This window comes from Plectrocnemia conspersa, unplaced genomic scaffold (genome assembly GCF_051122295.1).
Source record: "Plectrocnemia conspersa isolate PC_06_02 unplaced genomic scaffold, ASM5112229v1 ptg000004l, whole genome shotgun sequence".
In the NCBI taxonomy this organism is placed as follows: domain Eukaryota; kingdom Metazoa; phylum Arthropoda; class Insecta; order Trichoptera; family Polycentropodidae; genus Plectrocnemia; species Plectrocnemia conspersa.
This window is the reverse complement of record NW_028277168.1, coordinates 11,082,363-11,101,960: the sequence shown is the minus strand read 5'-3', so window position 1 is coordinate 11,101,960 and position 19,598 is coordinate 11,082,363. Positions and strand designations below refer to the sequence as shown.

Sequence of the window (19,598 nt, the reverse complement as noted above, 5' to 3'; positions counted from 1 at the left end):
ACCTCACGCCTCTAATGGGCGCCTCGATTGTGGGTTGATAGGATTTTCAAAAGGGGTCATTCGGCGCGGTTTGCATTTCTAAAGATCAACGTACTCAAAGAATAACAATAATATTGCAGAAGATAATAAAAAATTATTTCATTTGCGAAATGCGAAATGAGGGCCAATATTTAAAGTAACATTACAAAAAGTGTATTACCACAAAAATAAGATAAGGCGCTTTTTATGTTAAAATATGATATAATACATGTTGATTATGCGTAAGGAAAAAAATTGAATTATTTTTTATTGATTATTAAATTATATATTGTTAAATACAACTTAAACATATTTATAGTTCAGTTTCATGATCTAAAATGTAAATATGAATTAATCACTTATGCACAATTTACGGATCACAAGCCGGATCCGGCCCGCAAAACAAAATTATCTATTTATCTAACCCGCAAACCCAAACGATATATCATATTGATTCTGCCCTATTCTGAAAATAAAATAGAGTTTCACAAAATATGATTAAAAAATTGTCACTAATATTTGGACTTGTGTGAATAATACTTCTAAAAAATATTAAACTTTATGAATAATACTTCTGTGGCGACAGGTAACAATAAGGTTACAATTCCCGTACGATATATAAATAGACGGGACAGAAGCTCCAGAGAACAGTCGCCCGATTACATTACGAGACTCGACTACTGGCTCCGCTCACGCCCTCGCCGCTTCCGCCGACTACTTGCCGCAGCCCCGACCATGTGCCGCCATCGTCAGCCACCGTCGCCGCTGACAGTCGCCGCCGCCGACCACGCGGCCCAGGAAGCACCCGGCGCCGTCACGCACCCGTAGGGCTACGCCACTGCGACACCGAGCTCCATCACGACGACCCCCAAACTGGTGACAACCCGACGTGAGCACGAGCTCCAGCACATCGAATAGACACGACCCCCCACACTTCTAAAAAAGATTAGAGTAGAAAACATTTCCCATATATTCCCTTAGGCCAAATTCAGGTCAATGTGTTTTGTCTATCATATTACATCTCTACTTGGTAAATGTTTTTTACCATCACGACAGACAAGTGGTGTAGCTTGGTGACAAATATCTGAAATACCAGGGTTCGAACCCCACAAAAAACCTAGTATTTTACAATTTCTATCGTGTAAAATCGGGACTAGTGATTATTATACATATATTTACAATTCCGATCGACCATCACAGATCGTTTTACATGATTTTTCTCATCTCACGGATTAATATCGGGATGAGTAATATAAAATTCCCGTCCGGCTGTACAAAAATAAGTAAAAAAAATCTCTGAGATTTTCTTTATTTTTTTTTTATTTTAACTAGTTAACAAACACAATATCTATTTGTAGAATAATTTTTTTTATTTTAAAAATTTCTCATATTGTACTATATTCCACATTTAATCAAGGACATTTCGGCTACTTCCAGGGAGGTGAGCAAAAAGTTTGTCAATCAGTGGTCGTTTTTTTAATATTTCGATTACATTTTTCTGGTCAAATTCAAGTGGGGCAAATTTTTCACCTGCCCCTCCCCCTTCCCATCCAAATGACGTCCGTTTAGAATTTACGTCAACAGCAATAAAATCATGCCTTCGCCATCTTAGTGGAAACGCTCGGTTTTCTAGTGTGCATATTAAGACTTTTATAACAATATTACAACTTACATAAGTAAGAACATCTAAACCAAATTTTTTCCAACAAGAGAGCGCAAAAAACAAACGTTTCAAAAGTCAAAAATCCACGTCAAAAGCAATAAAATCGTAGTAGAATTGTTTACTAGTGTGCATATTAAGAATTTTTGTAACAATATTACGACCTACAATAAATGAGAATTGAATGATGTACATCTAAACCGAATTTTGTGCAATAGAAGAGCACAAAAAAAATAATCCCTTCTCAGAAGTCAAAAATCCACGTCAAAAGCAATAAAAGCGTATCCGAGCGTTTGATCTTATGATAATAAAACAGATTAAAAAATGGTTCATACTTTCAAAAATTCAAGTCAGTTGAAAGCATCGGCATTAGCGAAGGATTTCAATCAACAGAAACTCTAAAACAGCGATTGTGTGTAATATAAAATAGTATAGTAACAATGAGGATTTGTTTCTATTGGTTTAAAACATTTTTGAGAAAAACCACTACAAATATTAAATTGTTAAGTCACGCAACTTTGAGAATTAAAAACGATACTTTGAATCTAAGGATAAGTTAAAACGATTGAAATGTTTGCTAGTGTGTAATATAAATATGTAAGACTTTTTCTCATTTCCGATAAGCAAACTATAGTTACTAGTTATAAATACCTGTTAGTAGTTGATCAAGCTCATTTTTAGTAGGTATTATGAAATCACAGTGTAAGAAGTTTACGAGTCATTGGCCACAATATTGCATAAGATTTTTTTAGAGTTCAATCTCAAGATCATGATTGATTACTTTCGATAGATCATGGTCATGTAATTAACATTTCTCTGTTATCGATCAATGATAAATAATACGGTTTTAGAGAGTATGAGCGATAGTATTCAGTGCAATTATAATAATTACTAAAGAAATTTTGTTTACAATAACATTTTTTTTAATATCATGCAATTGTTTATTTGACAAAGAAAATATGTGAATTTAAAATATGAATATCAGGAACATTTAATAATTAATAAATATTATTACTTCTATACCAAATCATAAATTTAATAATATAAATAAATTATTTACTTTTGTTACTTTAACTGATTTCTAAGTTTTATAATTATCTCTTATCTTTAAATATTATTGAAATTAAACAACATTGACGTGAAATGTTTTACGTCATAAGCGAACGTTTACTTCTGAGAAATTGTGTATTTTTTATATCATAATATATGTATATATGTATATTAACTTAAAATACATATCTTATCTAAACTACTGTATCAGTATGTTTTCATTAACGATTAAAGGTCTAATGTATATATAAAATCAGTAATTAAATAGCTAATTACTTACTAACATTATTTAATAATAATCCATCCAAAGATCTTCATTTTTTTAAGGTAACTTTTAAATAACATGTACTATATTTTATTTAAAACTTTTTTCAGAAAAATTAAAATTATTAATTGCTCATTCAAATACATTCGCTTAAAAATGAGATGATCTCAAAATCATACCGTGGAATCAATATGACATATTTTATTATGTAGGTTATAAAATTATTAACTATTATCGATCATCAAAAATTTGACAATGTATTCACACTTGAATCGACAAGGATCGTACGATCTATTGAATACTTTTTAACAACTGTGCAAACAATTGATAAACATGTTTAGTTAAAAATGTAATACGATGATCCAATTCAATCTAAAGATACCGATTCGGGTGCAAAACTTTGATGTTTAACCATTGTTATTTATTACTTAATTATTTTTATCTTTTTTATTGAGCACTAATGTTATTATTTATATGTTTCAATAAATCTTTTTTGATAAAAAAAATATTTCAATAAAATGTCAATACCGATTGACCGTTCGAGTGGAGCTTTGCAACGTGCGGACGCTTGTAACGAACTAACTAATGCTCGAGTAAAATTGTTTAGTTATACCGTATCTATCCACGTGTCAAGAGTTCATTATCATTTGCTAAAAAATAAATACGCAAATTTGCGGTAAAAACAATAATAAGAATCATATAAATGACGAAATCTTAATAAGTAACCCGAAATAAATAACAGTAACAAGGAAGTGTAAACAATTTGCAGTACAATACATATGTGATAAAAATCACATTTTAATATATCAATATAAACCTGGAATATAATGAATCATTTATATAAAAACCACCACAGTGTGATTCACCAATATGAGGTATACACTATTTTAAATTTATCTGATAATAATTTATATCGACCATATGAAGTGTTACAAATATTTTGGATTTATACTATTCTTAAAGATATGTTGAACTGACTTGTAGCTTTATGTCTAATCGTCGTAGATTTGCTGATCGCCTCAAATCTTGATTAAAATTACTCACTAAATGTCCTCACTGAAGGCTTTTAATAAACACAAAACCTTCATCGCCAGAACGTACTCCAATTGGAACTGATGGGTGTGAAATTTTATTTATAAAAATGATTACTATGCATACATACACTAGTTTTAAATGCGTTTTTTTGCTACCTGCAGTATATACAAGCTCAATGATTTTTTCCTCTTATATCGCTATGAAATTCGCCTAAAATTGTCGAGATGTTATTGTGTAATTGTATTTATTTTATTATCTGCAAGCGTATATACATACAACAAAAAGCGATTGACAGACCAAAGTGCATTTTTTTCTTGTCGAATATGACGTTAGTTTTAGGCGAATTCCTTTTATCGATATGCGTAGTATTTTCCTTTTTTCCTTCCACTTTCTTTTCCACTCTTGACGTGTGGGGATTTGTGCCATTGAAGACACAATATTTTATAAAAAAAACTGCTACTGATAATAGTATAAAATAATATAATTTATAATGTCGCTTATCAGTCGTAAAAATTATTAAGTTGACCATAACAAAAACCTGTACATGCAATATTAAAACAAACCAGCGCAGTTTTGGCAAAAAATGTAACTGGATTTAACATAGCAAAATACTTTAGAGTTACATGTCATACGTAGTCGTATAAAATGACAAAAACTACAGAAACATTATTCTTTCTACTATAAAAATGCATATAAATTAATATTTAAAAAAATCAAAATTGTTTTACAGTATAATTAAATCAACAGTAAATCTTTACTTTTTAGATAATTTATTCCTTAGCCTGTACGCATCTCATAAGAAAACAAATTACAAGATTCTTGTGATACTTCAACATGCACGTTCACAAACCGGACGTTTGTTAAAAAATATTTAAACCGATGAAAATAACCCGTGTTTCGACATTGACTGGCATACTGTAGAAAACAGGTATGTGTGTGTGAAAAAGGGCACATATTGGATGTCGTTCTTATGGAATCCCATTAATGACTATGTATGCACCTGTATATGCCTATGAACACCTTGACCTCAGAACAACATTAATCACGATTCCGCCTATTGCACTCATCAGGAATCATCTTGAATCATGTATTTTTTAAATTATGCTTATTGAATAACTCGCGAGTGAATTCATTTTTATTTTTAAGTTATTTTTACCATACATGTCACCAGAAACCAAAAATAAGCTCTGTGATTAATGAAATAATCAAAGACACTGCTTTACTGTTCAGTAAATTGGCAAAAGTATTGAATTTCACTTAAGAATAAAAGTTCAGTATGGTGATGCATGTCTGTCACACGAACAAGAATACACGTGGATTAGAGAGTTGCAAAAACAAGCATTATGGAGCAAAATAGTGTCGCTTATCAAGATGATTCATCATTCAGTACATTACTACATCATCCATTTATTTTCAATATAATACATATACTCCTGAATACTAATATAGGTATGTATAATATGAAAACTGCATAATTTCATAAAAATCGCAAATATCTAAAGTATAAAGAAAATAACGTATTTTTTTAAGCCTAAAAACAAAGGTTTATAAATTAATTTTAGGTTACAACCATTGAAATTTAGTCGTATAATATGTTTATTGAAAGGACTTTAAATCGTCTCGAAAATCGAGTTACAGTCTTGGCAATTCACTGGACCAGATCGGATGATCCGGCGTTTCATTTACATCGATCTAGCGTAACCTCCACTGGGTGTAAGCTCAGGAGTGAAAGCGAAATAAAAAGGTTCAGTTGAAGTTCAAGTGATATATCAATCGGCAAAATTTAATGATTTCAACGATCCACCTCGTCCTCAACTTTTTGACCAATCATTGGAGATTTAGGGGCAAAGCTGACTGTTGGACAAGTACATTCGTTCTGGGTAAAACACGGAAACTAACTGCTATTGGCCCAAAGAACGATGCTGGCCATTTTTTGTGTTCAGTCATCTTCATTATTTTTGCCATATTACCGTTAATTGCTTTCAAGAAGGAAATACATCGCTGGTCCTTTTAGGCAAATCGCTAAAACGCTGTTTTTTTGCACGTGATAAATAAGTTATTTTTATGATCTTAATATCAAGTTAATTGCAACGTGACGACCATGGATGGCCGCTACATATTATTAATATTGTCGTAAGATTTCTCGCTGCGCGACTTATATTTGTATATTTATTATTCAAGCTTATGACCTTACAAATAAAGGTTTTAAATTACATCAACTAATTTAAATTTATATTATGACTACCCAATATTTTTAATTTAAATGCATGACATATAGTTAGCCATTTTTCTATATTTTTATACAGAATCATAAAATATATGTTGTATTTAACTTAATTTATAATATAATACTCCATCTATAAATATTTTCAATCACAGATGATAAAGTATAATTGATTTAAAACTTTACTATACTTTTATAGTATATATCAAAAATACGTTAATAAAACTTTATGTTTCAATCCTTATTAACTTATTCAATTACAGTTTTTGTGGTCGATAATAATTTCAAGCCCAAAAAATGATTTCTATTTACTAATAAAGTATTAGATATTTTAGATACTGGTTGTATGTATTTAGATTTTGAGTGATACTTTTCAAGAAAATCTCCAAAGTAAATGTGTAGTAGAATAAGCAAAATCTAATGATTTTTTGTGAGTTTTAACTCTTTCATTGCCTATACTGAATTTATATTAATACAAAAAACTGTATATCAAACAGCTTTTCCTACGTCTTGACATTTAAACACGAAAATATTTAAAATATTCTGTCAGACTCACAAACCGAAATCTACCGACTAACAGATCAGCGAAATTGACGCACTGAGCATGAGAAACAAAACCTCTTACGTGCTAAAAGCGTCACTAATTCTATCTGCCAGTTTTTCTATACCCCATCGGGTGCTGCCATAAATTTCAAACTTCCACCAGTTCAACTAAAACTACCACTTCGCTTCCGGCTTGGAATAACGACAGTATCAACTCTTAGAAGACCGTGTGATCTTGGACAGATAAAGCAATCTCTTGTATCCCAAAAGTTCAACTCGATCTTCATTACAACTTAGTGATTATGTGATCAAAAAAGATTTATTTTAAAAACTTTGCGTGTGTCGACCAGGTACTAAATAAAAAATGTTTATAAAGCCGTGGAGTTTTAAATGAGGATACAAATAAAATACCACAATTTACTTGAATCGATTATATATTTAGTTTTAATCTTAGACATAGATTTTTTGCTTTAAAACAATAATAATTTCAATAATATACATATTTATAATTACAATTATTTATATTAATTTATTACATTAAGGATAATCAATTACAAATCCATATATTTTTCATATAATATATGTAATGTTACTTTATACAAATCACAGCAGTCTTCATTAGAAAATTAATTAAAATACACCCATAATAGTTTTTTTTTTATATTTTCATATCAGACGAACGCAGACACCGAAATGGAAATGTCCACCACATGAATATTTAACAATTATATAAATTTAGACTAAGAATACACATATCCATGTATGTATGTATGTATCGTGCACGCAATAAGTGCATCAAGACATTCATTATCAGTTTTTAGTTTATTTTTTTAGACAACTTGGTATAAAAAAATATTAATGTATTTATTTATTAATATGCGTTTACATTTAATATTTATGTATAAATATTTGAAACGATCACAATGTCATTTGTGCATAATGGAACGACGAATGTTTAATTCATATAAAATAAAACCAATTACAACATCTTAGATGTTAATATATGTATAATTTTGTCTTTGACAAGTGTATGACTTAATCACATTAGATCTTTAGAAAAATAACAAAAAAATTACAATAAATATTTTGAGATTTCAATCAAACATCAATTTTAAGGAGTCTCTGTACATAAAATTATAAAAAAATAATAATTAGTCTACAAATATAAACTGCATTTTTTACTTTGGCACAGAACTTTTCAAGAAAAAACAAAGCACCAAATGTATATTGCACTCAGTACACGACCATAACAAATGTTCATCTTAAAACCTACATCTTACTAGAGTGCCAAAAAAGGTATATGAAATTGTAACTGCTGTTCATCATTAGTCCTAAATGAACAATGTCAACACTTAAAAATAATATTGATTCATAAAACGATCTCGACAATCAAAACTTAACTTCGAACAAGTTCTCAAGCTAGCACCATTCATTTAAAAATAGTACTTTTCGACTTATTGCAATACACGGTAGAGTTAGGCCAGGCTTAACCGTTAAATTTGCTTAGAATTAAGGAATGTCAATGAATATCAAAGAAAAAGCGTGTAAAACATACTTATTTGAAGTGGTTTTTTTATATATACATACGCAACAGACAACTAGGAACAGTATTCGTAATTAATATGTTTTAATCACAGCCATGAATGTGCCGACCATTCAGATCATGAATTCGTTAGCCGTTTCATTTCTCAGCTGCGATAACAGAAGTTAACCAATGATCCTGAGGATACATACATATATATTAAGCAGATCAGTCAAGATGTGTGAAGGCTTTTAACAGTATTTTTTTTTTATATAATTTTTAATAATAGTCACCTCCCATAACCAATCGACACAGAAATTCATAATCAAACACGGTGCATTCGAAATATAACCTATATCGTTGATTAAATCATTCGCCAAAAATTCATAAGATGGCACTAAATTACATATAGGTTATATTTAAACACACCCTCGATTAACAATCATTAACAACTAGCAATAGACAAAATGAACATGGCATCGTCTCAAACTAACAACGTAATATTGTTTTATTTGTTACAAACTTATCAACTAAAGAATAAGAATGAAATTGAATTAGTATATTTTTTTTAAAAATACAGACAACACGTTAGTGCTAACAATTGACTAGGTTATTTTAATCTCAAAAAATTAAATGTTACTAATTTTATAATTTATATTGAAGATAGTTTAGAATTGTACAGTTATTTTAGAGTTATCGGCGATTACGTACAAAAATTGCATTACAAAATATATATGGTACATTCAGGAAATATTTTCATTTATTTATTATATTATGTATAAACAAACCCACTTCCCTTTTTTGATTTTTGATAAATACATGATGAAAATTATCTATGGGTAGATAGTAATTGATATCAATTAAATACATATACTTTGCCAAACACATTTAAATATATGTATATAATTCATGTATGTGTATAAAACATTTATTTACATATGAGTGCAAAAAATTATATCAGGTAAAAAACAAAATTTTTAGTTTTTTTTTATACATTAATAATTAAAATAATATTCTAATCATCAATGTCGATAAATATAATATTTGAATAAAGAAACACATTTTTTAAAAATTGAAAATTTTCTCATCGCATATTTTAAAACGTAGTTTTAACAAATTAAATATTTTTTTGTAATACTTTCTCACTGTAAGCTTAAGCTAGACGACTTTCAATATCCAATACATATCAATTCGTTTAAAGCTGATACAATTCTTCAACTCTATATGTACCTACACGATTAAACATTCACTTAAATGCCTTCAAACGCAAGTCATCGTAACGAAATCGATGTGACATCGACGTGATCAAGAATTATTTTAAAGCCTTATGTGTAAAATTAGTGATAAAAAATATTTACATTCATTTCTTCGTAACAACTGGAATGGTGCATTGAAAAATCACGAGCTTTTAACAAAATTGCTATCATAAATAGTCTATATACCAGCATTTTCCAAACGAATTGCGTATTCGAGTTCCAACGAACGTTCCTACACTGATAAACTGCTAATCAGCTGTTGGCACAGTCTGCCATATTCGAACTGATCGCCTGATATCCGCCTCATCTTCAGTCCCATGTTTTCTTTCGACTTATCTTCGCACACCACCAGCTCGATCTGTATACCGCCCGAATACTGTAAGTTCAAGTTCAATATCCCAGACAGCAGACTACCGTCGCAAACCTTCTCAGAAAGAGTCAATCTATCCCCGCCATCATAATCTCCCGAATTGTTCAATATATTCATATGCTGTGGAGGAACTTTAGTATTTATCCTTTCTACAATATGATTCACGTCCAATTTTGATAGTTCAGATAACATCACCTCGTAACACTCGGGCGGTAAATCTTTATTCGTATGACATTCAGGTGCATCGCTTATCCTCAGATCCAACGTCGATTTTTGTAATTTATCTATATCACCCTGCATGCACAAAGAATCCTCTTCCTCACACTTCTCCAACGAACATAGACCTATTCTGCTGTTATCTCTGCTTATATACGAAGAATACTCATCGCTTTCACCGATCGCCGATGAAAATCCAGCGCCTTGACCGGAAAAACTTGATCTAGGAGTTTCGCCTTTTTCTGAAAAGCTACCCCTAGCTCCAAAGTCACTCTTTTCAGAAAAACTCGCTCTACCAAAATCGCCTCTCTCTGAAAAACTACCTCTATCCGAAAACGATCCTCTATATTCACTTCCAGCTTTTTCAGAAAAACTTTCTCGATGCTCTGAAAAGCTCCCTCTAATCTCACTAAAACCGGAACTGATTGACACTATATTAGAATATATAGATGTCACATTATGTTCGCAATTAGGCGAAACATTTGCCGATTGATTTGAATCGTTGCTCAACGAATCGTCACTAAAACCCAGTGACTTATCGCTACCTCTGCGTGTGAAACTAGAATCATCAGTATTAGGATTCTGCACTAGATATAGCTGATTAGCTTTATCGGCATCCGGTGATATTATATCTTGATTGAAACATGAAAATGGATTTACAGAATCTGATACAGTTTCATCTTTGACTGCTTCAGGAGCAGGAGTTGGATTATTAACTTTATTTGCTTCATTGTTTTCTTGACTGATTTTCCGCCCGATGCCTTTCATTATTGATGGTCTATCTTCAAAATCAGACGGTTCAGAAATAATGAACTGAGGTAATAAATCGTGCGCATTTCTGAACTGAGAATACTTTGGATTATTTTCTAGCGAATCCATACTGTCTTCCGACGAAGATGCGACTAATGTAATTTCAGAACCGAGACAATCGGTCACGCTTATTTGAGGATGATTTTGAGTGCTTGCAAACGGAACCGAAAAGTTAACGTTCTGCTGATACTGAGGATACTGATTCATAAAGTTTTCCATGTTGGAAGGCAAAATAATTTGATTAACTCGACTCGGATCAGTCGCGAAATTATTGAGGAAAGAATGCTGTTGTGGTTGCGATCTAGGCTGAAACATATTCTCGTGGGTTCCAAACTGTTGACTAGGCAACGCAGTTGGTACTTTAGCGTTCATAAGATTATGACTAATAATCTCTTCTTGTATCATATCCAATCCCGGCGATCCTGGGTTCGATATCGGAGAGTTGTTTAACGATCGATGATTACCTGCAATTATGTGCAACTGCGGATGAACGAGCGGTAAAAACTGACCAGCAGCGTTATATTGCGGATTGTGAGAAGGAAGATACTGTTGATTCTGCCAATCGGTCGGCGTGTTTATGCTAAATATGGGTAAATTTGTATCCATATTTACATCAGGAACTTGCGTATCTTGCGGAACAATCGAACATCGTAAGTCTAGTGGCATTGCATTCTGCGGTTGAGGAGTACCTTTCGTGATGGAGCCAGCCATCGAGCTTGAAACTCCCGTCGTGTTGAGAAAACTGATCCCTTGAGTTATCTGATGCAGCGGCGAGTTAACCATTCGATTTGCTGTATGAAGCGGAGACACGTTCGCACTGTGTGTTTGATTCGGAGTGCACATTCCGAATAAAGAAGTGCCAGAATTCATCGAATACAAAGAATCATGACTAGACATATTTAAAGGAGAATTACTTGCACTGGAGTTCGTTAAGTTTATGGGCGATGCTTGCCCGCTGTACAAAGGCACCGGTCCGCTGTTTACCATGTTCATGTTGAAGTACTGAGGGTTTTTCAGCTGAGCTACATGAACAGGTGACACGTTGTGGCTTTGGAAAGGCGAAGGAGTGGCGATCTTCACATTGTCGGCTAAAACCTGATGACTTATCCCTAGTTTTTGGATTATATCTTGTGACAAATGTCCCGTTTGAAAGACATGCTTTGCCGAATCGGGCGTGATCTGTGCCTCTTTCAAGAGTTGCTCGATGGCGAGAAGTATATTTTGCACCAAATCTGGTTGGAGGATAGAGAGATCAACTGCTGGAGAAGATTGTATCGCCGCTAGAAGCTGATTCTGATCCATCGATCGCTGATACGTGGGTTGCAGTTGGACTTGTTGGAAGTGATAATTTTGATGGATCGGAGAGCCTGAAAAAATCAATGATTGTAATACATAAATAAATGTTTAATGATATAATACTTTAAACAACTTACTTGGAACTGAGCTGGAAGCGCCTGAAGGGAAATATGGTATACTTGAGTTAACATTTTGTTCCAATAGCGGAGGCGATGATGTAACTTGACTTTGTCTCTGCCTTTCAATGCCTCTCTACAAATATATGTAAGTATAAAATTGAGCTTAAAGCATTCTACTTCAGAAGATACACATACCTGTAAATTTTCGTACTCTTGCCGAACACTTCGCATGCTTATATCTGAGGTAGATGCTTCACCCTGATTGGATATGTCGTCGCCGAGTATATTTGATCGTAAACCGGAGCATTGTGTATCTGAGCATCGTCTTACAGGAGAATATCTTTCACTATGTTCACGAGCTGTAATAAAAATGAGCAATATTAATCATCAATAATAGATTTCAATATACAAATTACAAACCATTTATATAAAGTATAATAAATATCTAATAAAAAAAAAGAAAATACGAGCATGCAAACGCTTACAACAAATAAAACGAAATCAAAATTTCATACCTAATATGATAAATATATAATTGTAATGTTTCATGGTTCTAACTATATATTTATAATATCACACAAACATGACAACAATCAAATGCAAAACTACTGTGATATATAACCTACCTTTCCTTTCGCGGTATTCAAATGTACTTACAGAATAGAAATGCATCCTAATCCGGGAAAAGTGTAAAAAAACATTTTTAAGACTTTACTTTTTATTTATAATATTATTAAGTTTAAGTTTTATTTTATTCATATCCGACCCTTAACGTACTATTTTTTGAGTATTCAAAATGGATTATGTATATAATTAATTACCCAGTTCTTGAACTGTCGCCAACGTTTGCTTGCCACGGTGTGGTCCGTGTGAGGAATACTTTCTCTGAGGCTGAGATTGAATAGTTCCGGATACGACTCCCATTCCACTTCCGGTAACCACAGGTACGGCTCCTCCGTAACCGTTGTTGATAAAATTCGGCATGATCATATTGGGCTGTACGTTTACGTTATGGAATCCGCCCGTAGGAAAGTTGGGCAAGTTGAACATTGCACTATTTTGCTGCTGATTATTGATCTGAGGTATCGTCAGCGAGTTCATGAATTGCATGGGTGAATAGTTGGCTAGTTGCTGAGTTTGATTTCGAACAGTGTTCTGATGCTGTGGCTGAATATGAGATGGTATTTGCTCTTGTTTTTGATGCATAGATGGAGGGAGGTAGTTTCTCTTCATTCTAGCCTCGACCTCCATAACCAACTTAGGACATATCACTACAAAATGTTTATATAAAGTGTAAATATTAAAAAAAAAATCAATGCAAACAATTAGTGTAACACTCAATACAAATACTGCTAAAATAAACTCATCGTTTTAATAATAAAAATATTGCTAATAAAAATTGATTTAATTCATGCAACACATATATGTATATATAAAAATAAATGATTTTTTGCATGCCAATGTAAATCTATAAAAAATCCTCAAAATTTTCTATTAATAAAAAAAACAATCAAGCTATGTATTACTATGAAGATAACTACGTAAAATTCAGAATATCGTGGACTATATAAAAAAAATATTAAAAATACAATTATAGCATAATAATACCTGGCGGTCTCTCGGTGACTGTTTGTAATCCTGATCTTCTCAATCTTATATTTGATGACGACGACGGACTACTGGTCTTCTAACAAAAATTGTAAAAATGTTTTAAAAAATTTATACATCATAAATACATAGTTTAGTTTGAAATGTACAACTAGGGATTGCAATACCGATAATGCCGGTATGGGTGATAACCTGGCCATTGGTACTACTGACTTTGGTACTAATGTAGTACCAAAAATATTATTATTTGTTGAAAACAATATCTACATGCCTCAGAACTACGAAAATGTCAATGCCAATATTTGAAAGCAGAAGTGGAGAATAAAATGATGCTCATTGTAGGGGATTAACCAAGTAGTTTTAACAGGGTAGGATTTAAAAGTAAAATAATATTATCCCTTTTAGTCCTAGAGAGCCGAAATTTTCGACCCACCTACCTATGCAAAAAATCCCACTAGCCAATATTTCGGCGAAAATTTTTAAAATTTAATTTAACATGTTCAATATTTTTGTATGATATGCACGACATGTCAACACAAAAGGAATACATTTGCTTTATCTCACGCAAGTCTAAAGGTACCTAGGAATTCCCAGTAGTTATGTTATGCAACAGAGAAATGACCATGGCCTTCCAGCCCCTTTTTTATGATAAGGATGGCTGGCGAAGGGAAAACAAAAGCAAGTATTACATACACCAAATTCTTTCTGCTATTTGTACATTTTTATCTCTATTTAGACACATTTTTACCCAAATAGTTTACGGACAATAATTATATTTAAATAAAACAATATATTTTTAAAATTTGTGCGAAACGTGTTCTTTTTAAAAAAATCTTTTTTCATTAGAAATTATAGCAATGGTATTTTTTCTGTTACCATCTAAGGAGAGGTTGTACTAGACGATATTAAAAAGTGTTGATGAGTGTTTTTTTATATAAAATATATTTTTTTAGCACTAGGTTTTATTATTATTCCCGTTAGTTTGACAGGTGTTATTAAAAATATGTTTATATTGACCAGAATTTGGGATTATGCAGTATTTTTTATTCTATAATATTTCCATAAACATTTATAACTCAAATATAAATAATGTTACTTTTAAAATGAGTAGAAATAAATAAGTATATAAGTCTTTCGAAAATAAATATAATTGCGATATTATAAAATAAATATTAAATGTGCAATAATTAAATAAAATAATATAAATAAACACATATCAGTCATCAATCAAAGAAGCAGACGATCAAAGACAATATTGTCCAACATTTATTGTTCCGAAAGAAAAAAGATTTGTCGCCCGTATTTTCGAAAATATTTTTTTTATAATTAATAGAATTGTTTTAATTTAAATATATACTATATCTTAACAATAATTACCGAGGTATTCGAATGCTTTGGTTTTGCTAATCAATAAGCACGGTGAATCATGCGAACGGTACTCGGATTAGTTTTTGGTCAATTAATTAAAATAATAATAATGTCTATACCGGTATTGACTGTTTTTTCTCTTAGTAATTCCGGTATTATTTTAATCCATATGTACAACCAACAATATGAGATTTTTAAAACTACAATTTTTTGTCATAAATATGTAAAAATCGATGAAATCAATTTCTCGATTAGAGATGATATCAGTTGCAGTGCGATCATTTTTTGTCGGCTGTTACCCGATACAAAAGCTAGTAATTCATAAATAAATCTCACCATGGAATTGGGTGATGGACTATGAGGATGCGCATGTACGTCTTCGGAAGCTAAAGAATTTCTTTTTACACTGCCACGTCCCATTATATGTCTGTAATTAAAATTCATCGATCAATGAAGGACAATAAATTCATGCAAATCATTCAAAATTACTTATTAAGACTCGAGTTGTATCCGTCGCCGCTCTGTGAATCCTCAGATCCGATGTGAGCTTCCGGCGACGATACTGATGTAATGTTCTCTGAACCCGATGATACACTCAACGGTGTCACATTCAAATTCTAAACGATACAAACATGTTAATTTCAACTTATATAACATAAAGATCATAATAAATTTGATTCTCACATTATTTGAAGGATTATACAGAAGTTCTTCATTTCCTGGAGGAGGAGTAGGCGATCCAGGTTGATAGCACATGTGTAAATTAGCACCTCCGTCGGACGCTCTTCTCCCAAAAGCACTCACTGTAATGATGTTGACAATCAATATATTTGCAACAAATTTTTATATAAATAACTATTTTAAAACATACTTTGACCCATGACCGGAGGAGGCTTGAGTAAGTGATGGTCCTTAACGCTGAAACTATGAGGCGGTTGATGCTGCACTGGCGGCAAATTCAACGGAAGGTTGATATCCGGTAGCAGAGAAATATATTTACCAGATCGTATACTTTTCCGACCGATATATTGTGGACTCTTTAACTGTAATAATAATATGATTAACTCGCACGTCTTTACGTATAAAACGAAGTTTAAAATCATACCTTTCCACCGCCACTTTCATTGCCAAACTCTCCTAAAATCGACTCTTGTTGGACAGCATCAGTCGCCAGTGGAATACCAGTCGATGCCGACACTTTATTGATCGGTCCTTGAGGTAGAGGAGGTGCTAGAAGATAATGACACTCTAAAGCTTGAGTGTGTTTAGAATCGCCAGGTCCTACTGTGTGTCTGCGAGCTGTGGCATGAGGAGCATCGTTCAGTTGAGCCTGTGTGCCGAGTCCCAAGTAAGTCGTGGGTTTACTTTGCTGAGTGTTTAGCGCTTGTTGAGAATCCAGCTCCATTTCGCCAAACTAAATTCATAGATTATGTTTAAACCATTGTTACTATAATATGTTACTGTAAAATTGTAGAAAAATATAAAACCTTCTCAAGATTTAAAGCTTCATCATCAGCCATGTACTCGGACATAGGAATTGCAGGCATGGATACAAACGGTGAGCCGACATCTTTAGGCTCTACGTTACTCATTATAGAATCGCAAGAAGATATCGGCGTTTCACAGGAATCGGTGGGACTATCGGTATCAAGAGCAATAGATAACATTTGTTTCGTCATACTACAACTACCTGGAGGCTATTGAAAAAATATATATATTATATTATATATACATTGAACTGATTTTACTTTTAAGATATGCATAGAAACAATACCTTAGATATTTCAGTAATTGGCAATTCTTGGCAAGACTTTCTAACTCCGATTCCTTTCTTACTGAGCTTCTCGACCAAAAGATTATATATGGCCGATATGTGATCAAACCGCGTCCCAAGTACAGACTACATTAGAAAATGCATAATTTAAATAAAATACACATTACTTTGGTCGATTCCTTATGAAATAATAGATGCGTACTTGTTTAATCATGTCGAGGGTGAGTCCCGGCAACGTCAGCATATGTTCGACAACAGTTCTGTTTAATTCACTATTGGCACCGATATTAATTTTTGCATCACATATTCTCGTACAACACTGACATATGACACTTTGTAATTTGTTACTATTATTCACAATTTTTTCAGTTTCTAGCCGCCTCAGACACGTGCTCAACATTCCGCAGCAGCAGACCGACGACGGATTCTCCGACGTCTCGTCTATCTCGGCGACTTTATTGCTAACTAATTGCGGATTTGAATGGGTGACCATCCATTTGTGTTTAACAATTTGCTTCAGCGACAGTCGTTTCTCGGCGTCGACGACCAGCATATGCCTTATCAACTGTTCACAATCTGCGAATAAAAAATGATTATTATAATTAAATAAGTTGAATTGATAATACAAGATAATTAAAAGACGAGTTACCTTGTGACATAAAATAAGGTATTCGAAACTTTCCTTGAATTACAATATTCCTAAGGTCGTGTAAAGTATTTCCATCGAAGGGCAAGTTGCCACACACCAAAACGTATAATACAACCCCTAACGACTGCAACATACATTATTGATTAGTTCATCACAAAAAAAATCAAAATCAACAACCTTAAAATAATACAAACCCATATATCCGCCTTTGGTCCGTCGTACTTCCTACCCTCGAATAATTCTGGCGCTGCGTAAGGAGGACTGCCACACCACGTCGACATCAGCTCACCGGAATTATACTCGTTGCTGAATCCGAAGTCAGCCAACTGTAAAAAAACCATGATTAAAAATTACCTATACAAAAGCACACGGAAGTTTGTACAAACCTTGATGTTCATATTAGCATCGAGTAGTAAATTTTCAGCCTTCAGATCTCGATGCACTACATTGTGAGAGTGGCAGTATCCCACAGCTGCCAGCATTTGACGGAAAACACGAGCGGCTTCCAACTCCGACATTCTACCCCGCGACACCAAATGATCTAAAATCAAAAAATACACAAATTTTAATCTTTAAAATATTTACAGAACATATAAATCTGTTACACTTACCAAATATTTCACCTTTGGAAGCATACTCAGTGACTAAATATATAATATTCTGAGTTTCCATAACTTGATACAGTCTGATGATATGCGGGTGTCGGAGCTTTTTCATTATGGCTATCTCCCTGAAGGTCTTTTTTAAATTTTCCTCATCTAAACATGTTTTATCGATTATTTTTATCGCCACCTGTAAACCAGAAAAAATGTTAATTTATTAAATGATTATTAAGTATTGTTTAGTATATATGTTATTAAATCTATCTACAGGACTTCTGATTATGCCTGAATTACAACCGTTTTTTAATTAGTATATCATATCTAAATGAAGTATGAAATACTAGCGAAAAGTGTATCATAATTATAACATAGCTCCATAACACCAGTGCTCTATAAACGTCATACGCAGCACTGACAGCTTATGATTCAATATGTTTAAAATCATATTAGTTTCAATGTCTTCAGATAAACGCGACATCAAGGCACTGACTACTAAATACTTTTTATATGATCAAAATCAAATATAGTAAAACAGTAACTAATAGTAGCAATATTCTCAATGTGACATTATAGTATCAGGTCACTTTGTACATCGTTAGCAAGGTTATGTTTCTCCGGTTTAAACTGCAATACTTTTAGCATTGTACAAATTATACGAACACGAAACGGAAAGTATGCTGCAAATTCGATAACGATCATACTTCGAGACATTCGATTGTTGTCGATTGAATCACTGTTTTTAACGACCCATAATTGCTCATGTGGACAAATGTGACTTGCATGTGCACAACCATCTATCGACATTTTCGTGCCTAACTCGCGCAATGTGTGGGCTGCGGAAGCGCATCGAAAGGTGAAAGAAGAAAATTACATACTATGAGTCAAAGCAGGTAGGCGTGCATGGCAAAGGTCAGACAGACCCTCACCTTTCTGTGAGCAAAAGGTATTTAGCCATAGCACATACGTTTGCAATCGCGAGGACAACAAAATATGTAAAACTTGAATAATATTATCAAATGCGGTGGCGAAGCAAATCAAGTCACCAACAGCCTATAAACAAACATATAGTGAGTGAGCTTGTGATGTGTTATGATCTAATACCTGTGCAAGATGTATGTTTTATGAGAATATGTTACACAAGAGACTCAAATTTTTAATATCGAGATATATTCAAGACTCAATATTTAAGGTTTCTACTGACGATTAACTTGTA

The 19,598-nt window shown here is 32.7% G+C and overlaps 2 protein-coding genes across 6 annotated transcripts in view; both read right to left on the bottom strand.

Annotated features, from left to right (window-relative positions):
* LOC148235878 (scavenger receptor class B member 1-like) overlaps positions 1 to 3,570 on the bottom strand; it is a 29,025-nt gene extending 25,455 nt beyond the window's left edge. Inside the window, exons 1-2 of one of the 2 annotated variants that reach the window (XM_088184398.1) lie at positions 3,522 to 3,553; positions 2,330 to 2,494 (exon numbers count right to left, since the gene is read on the bottom strand). The gene's annotated coding sequence lies outside the window, so the exon portion shown is untranslated. Of the gene's footprint in view, positions 1 to 2,329; positions 2,495 to 3,521 lie in introns of both variants that reach the window. The other variant, XM_088184397.1, reaches the window with a different exon arrangement.
* A 5,007-nt stretch (positions 3,571 to 8,577) lies between these two features.
* Positions 8,578 to 19,598, bottom strand: part of LOC148235876 (uncharacterized) — a 66,637-nt gene continuing 55,616 nt past the window's right edge. The window contains exons 2-18 of one of the 4 annotated variants that reach the window (XM_088184862.1): positions 18,395 to 18,575; positions 18,170 to 18,324; positions 17,978 to 18,109; positions 17,784 to 17,907; positions 17,337 to 17,710; positions 17,135 to 17,260; positions 16,848 to 17,057; positions 16,466 to 16,774; positions 16,232 to 16,403; positions 16,045 to 16,163; positions 15,850 to 15,977; positions 15,697 to 15,787; positions 13,993 to 14,071; positions 13,206 to 13,655; positions 12,580 to 12,743; positions 12,403 to 12,517; positions 8,578 to 12,336 (exon numbers count right to left, since the gene is read on the bottom strand). In XM_088184862.1, the coding sequence (XP_088040988.1) occupies positions 9,806 to 12,336; positions 12,403 to 12,517; positions 12,580 to 12,743; positions 13,206 to 13,655; positions 13,993 to 14,071; positions 15,697 to 15,787; positions 15,850 to 15,977; positions 16,045 to 16,163; positions 16,232 to 16,403; positions 16,466 to 16,774; positions 16,848 to 17,057; positions 17,135 to 17,260; positions 17,337 to 17,710; positions 17,784 to 17,907; positions 17,978 to 18,109; positions 18,170 to 18,324; positions 18,395 to 18,575 (5,460 nt within the window). In that variant the 3' untranslated portion in view covers positions 8,578 to 9,805. The remainder of the gene's footprint in view (positions 12,337 to 12,402; positions 12,518 to 12,579; positions 12,744 to 13,205; positions 13,656 to 13,992; positions 14,072 to 15,696; positions 15,788 to 15,849; positions 15,978 to 16,044; positions 16,164 to 16,231; positions 16,404 to 16,465; positions 16,775 to 16,847; positions 17,058 to 17,134; positions 17,261 to 17,336; positions 17,711 to 17,783; positions 17,908 to 17,977; positions 18,110 to 18,169; positions 18,325 to 18,394; positions 18,576 to 19,598) is intronic. The other 3 variants (XM_088184863.1, XM_088184864.1, XM_088184865.1) reach the window with 3 other exon arrangements.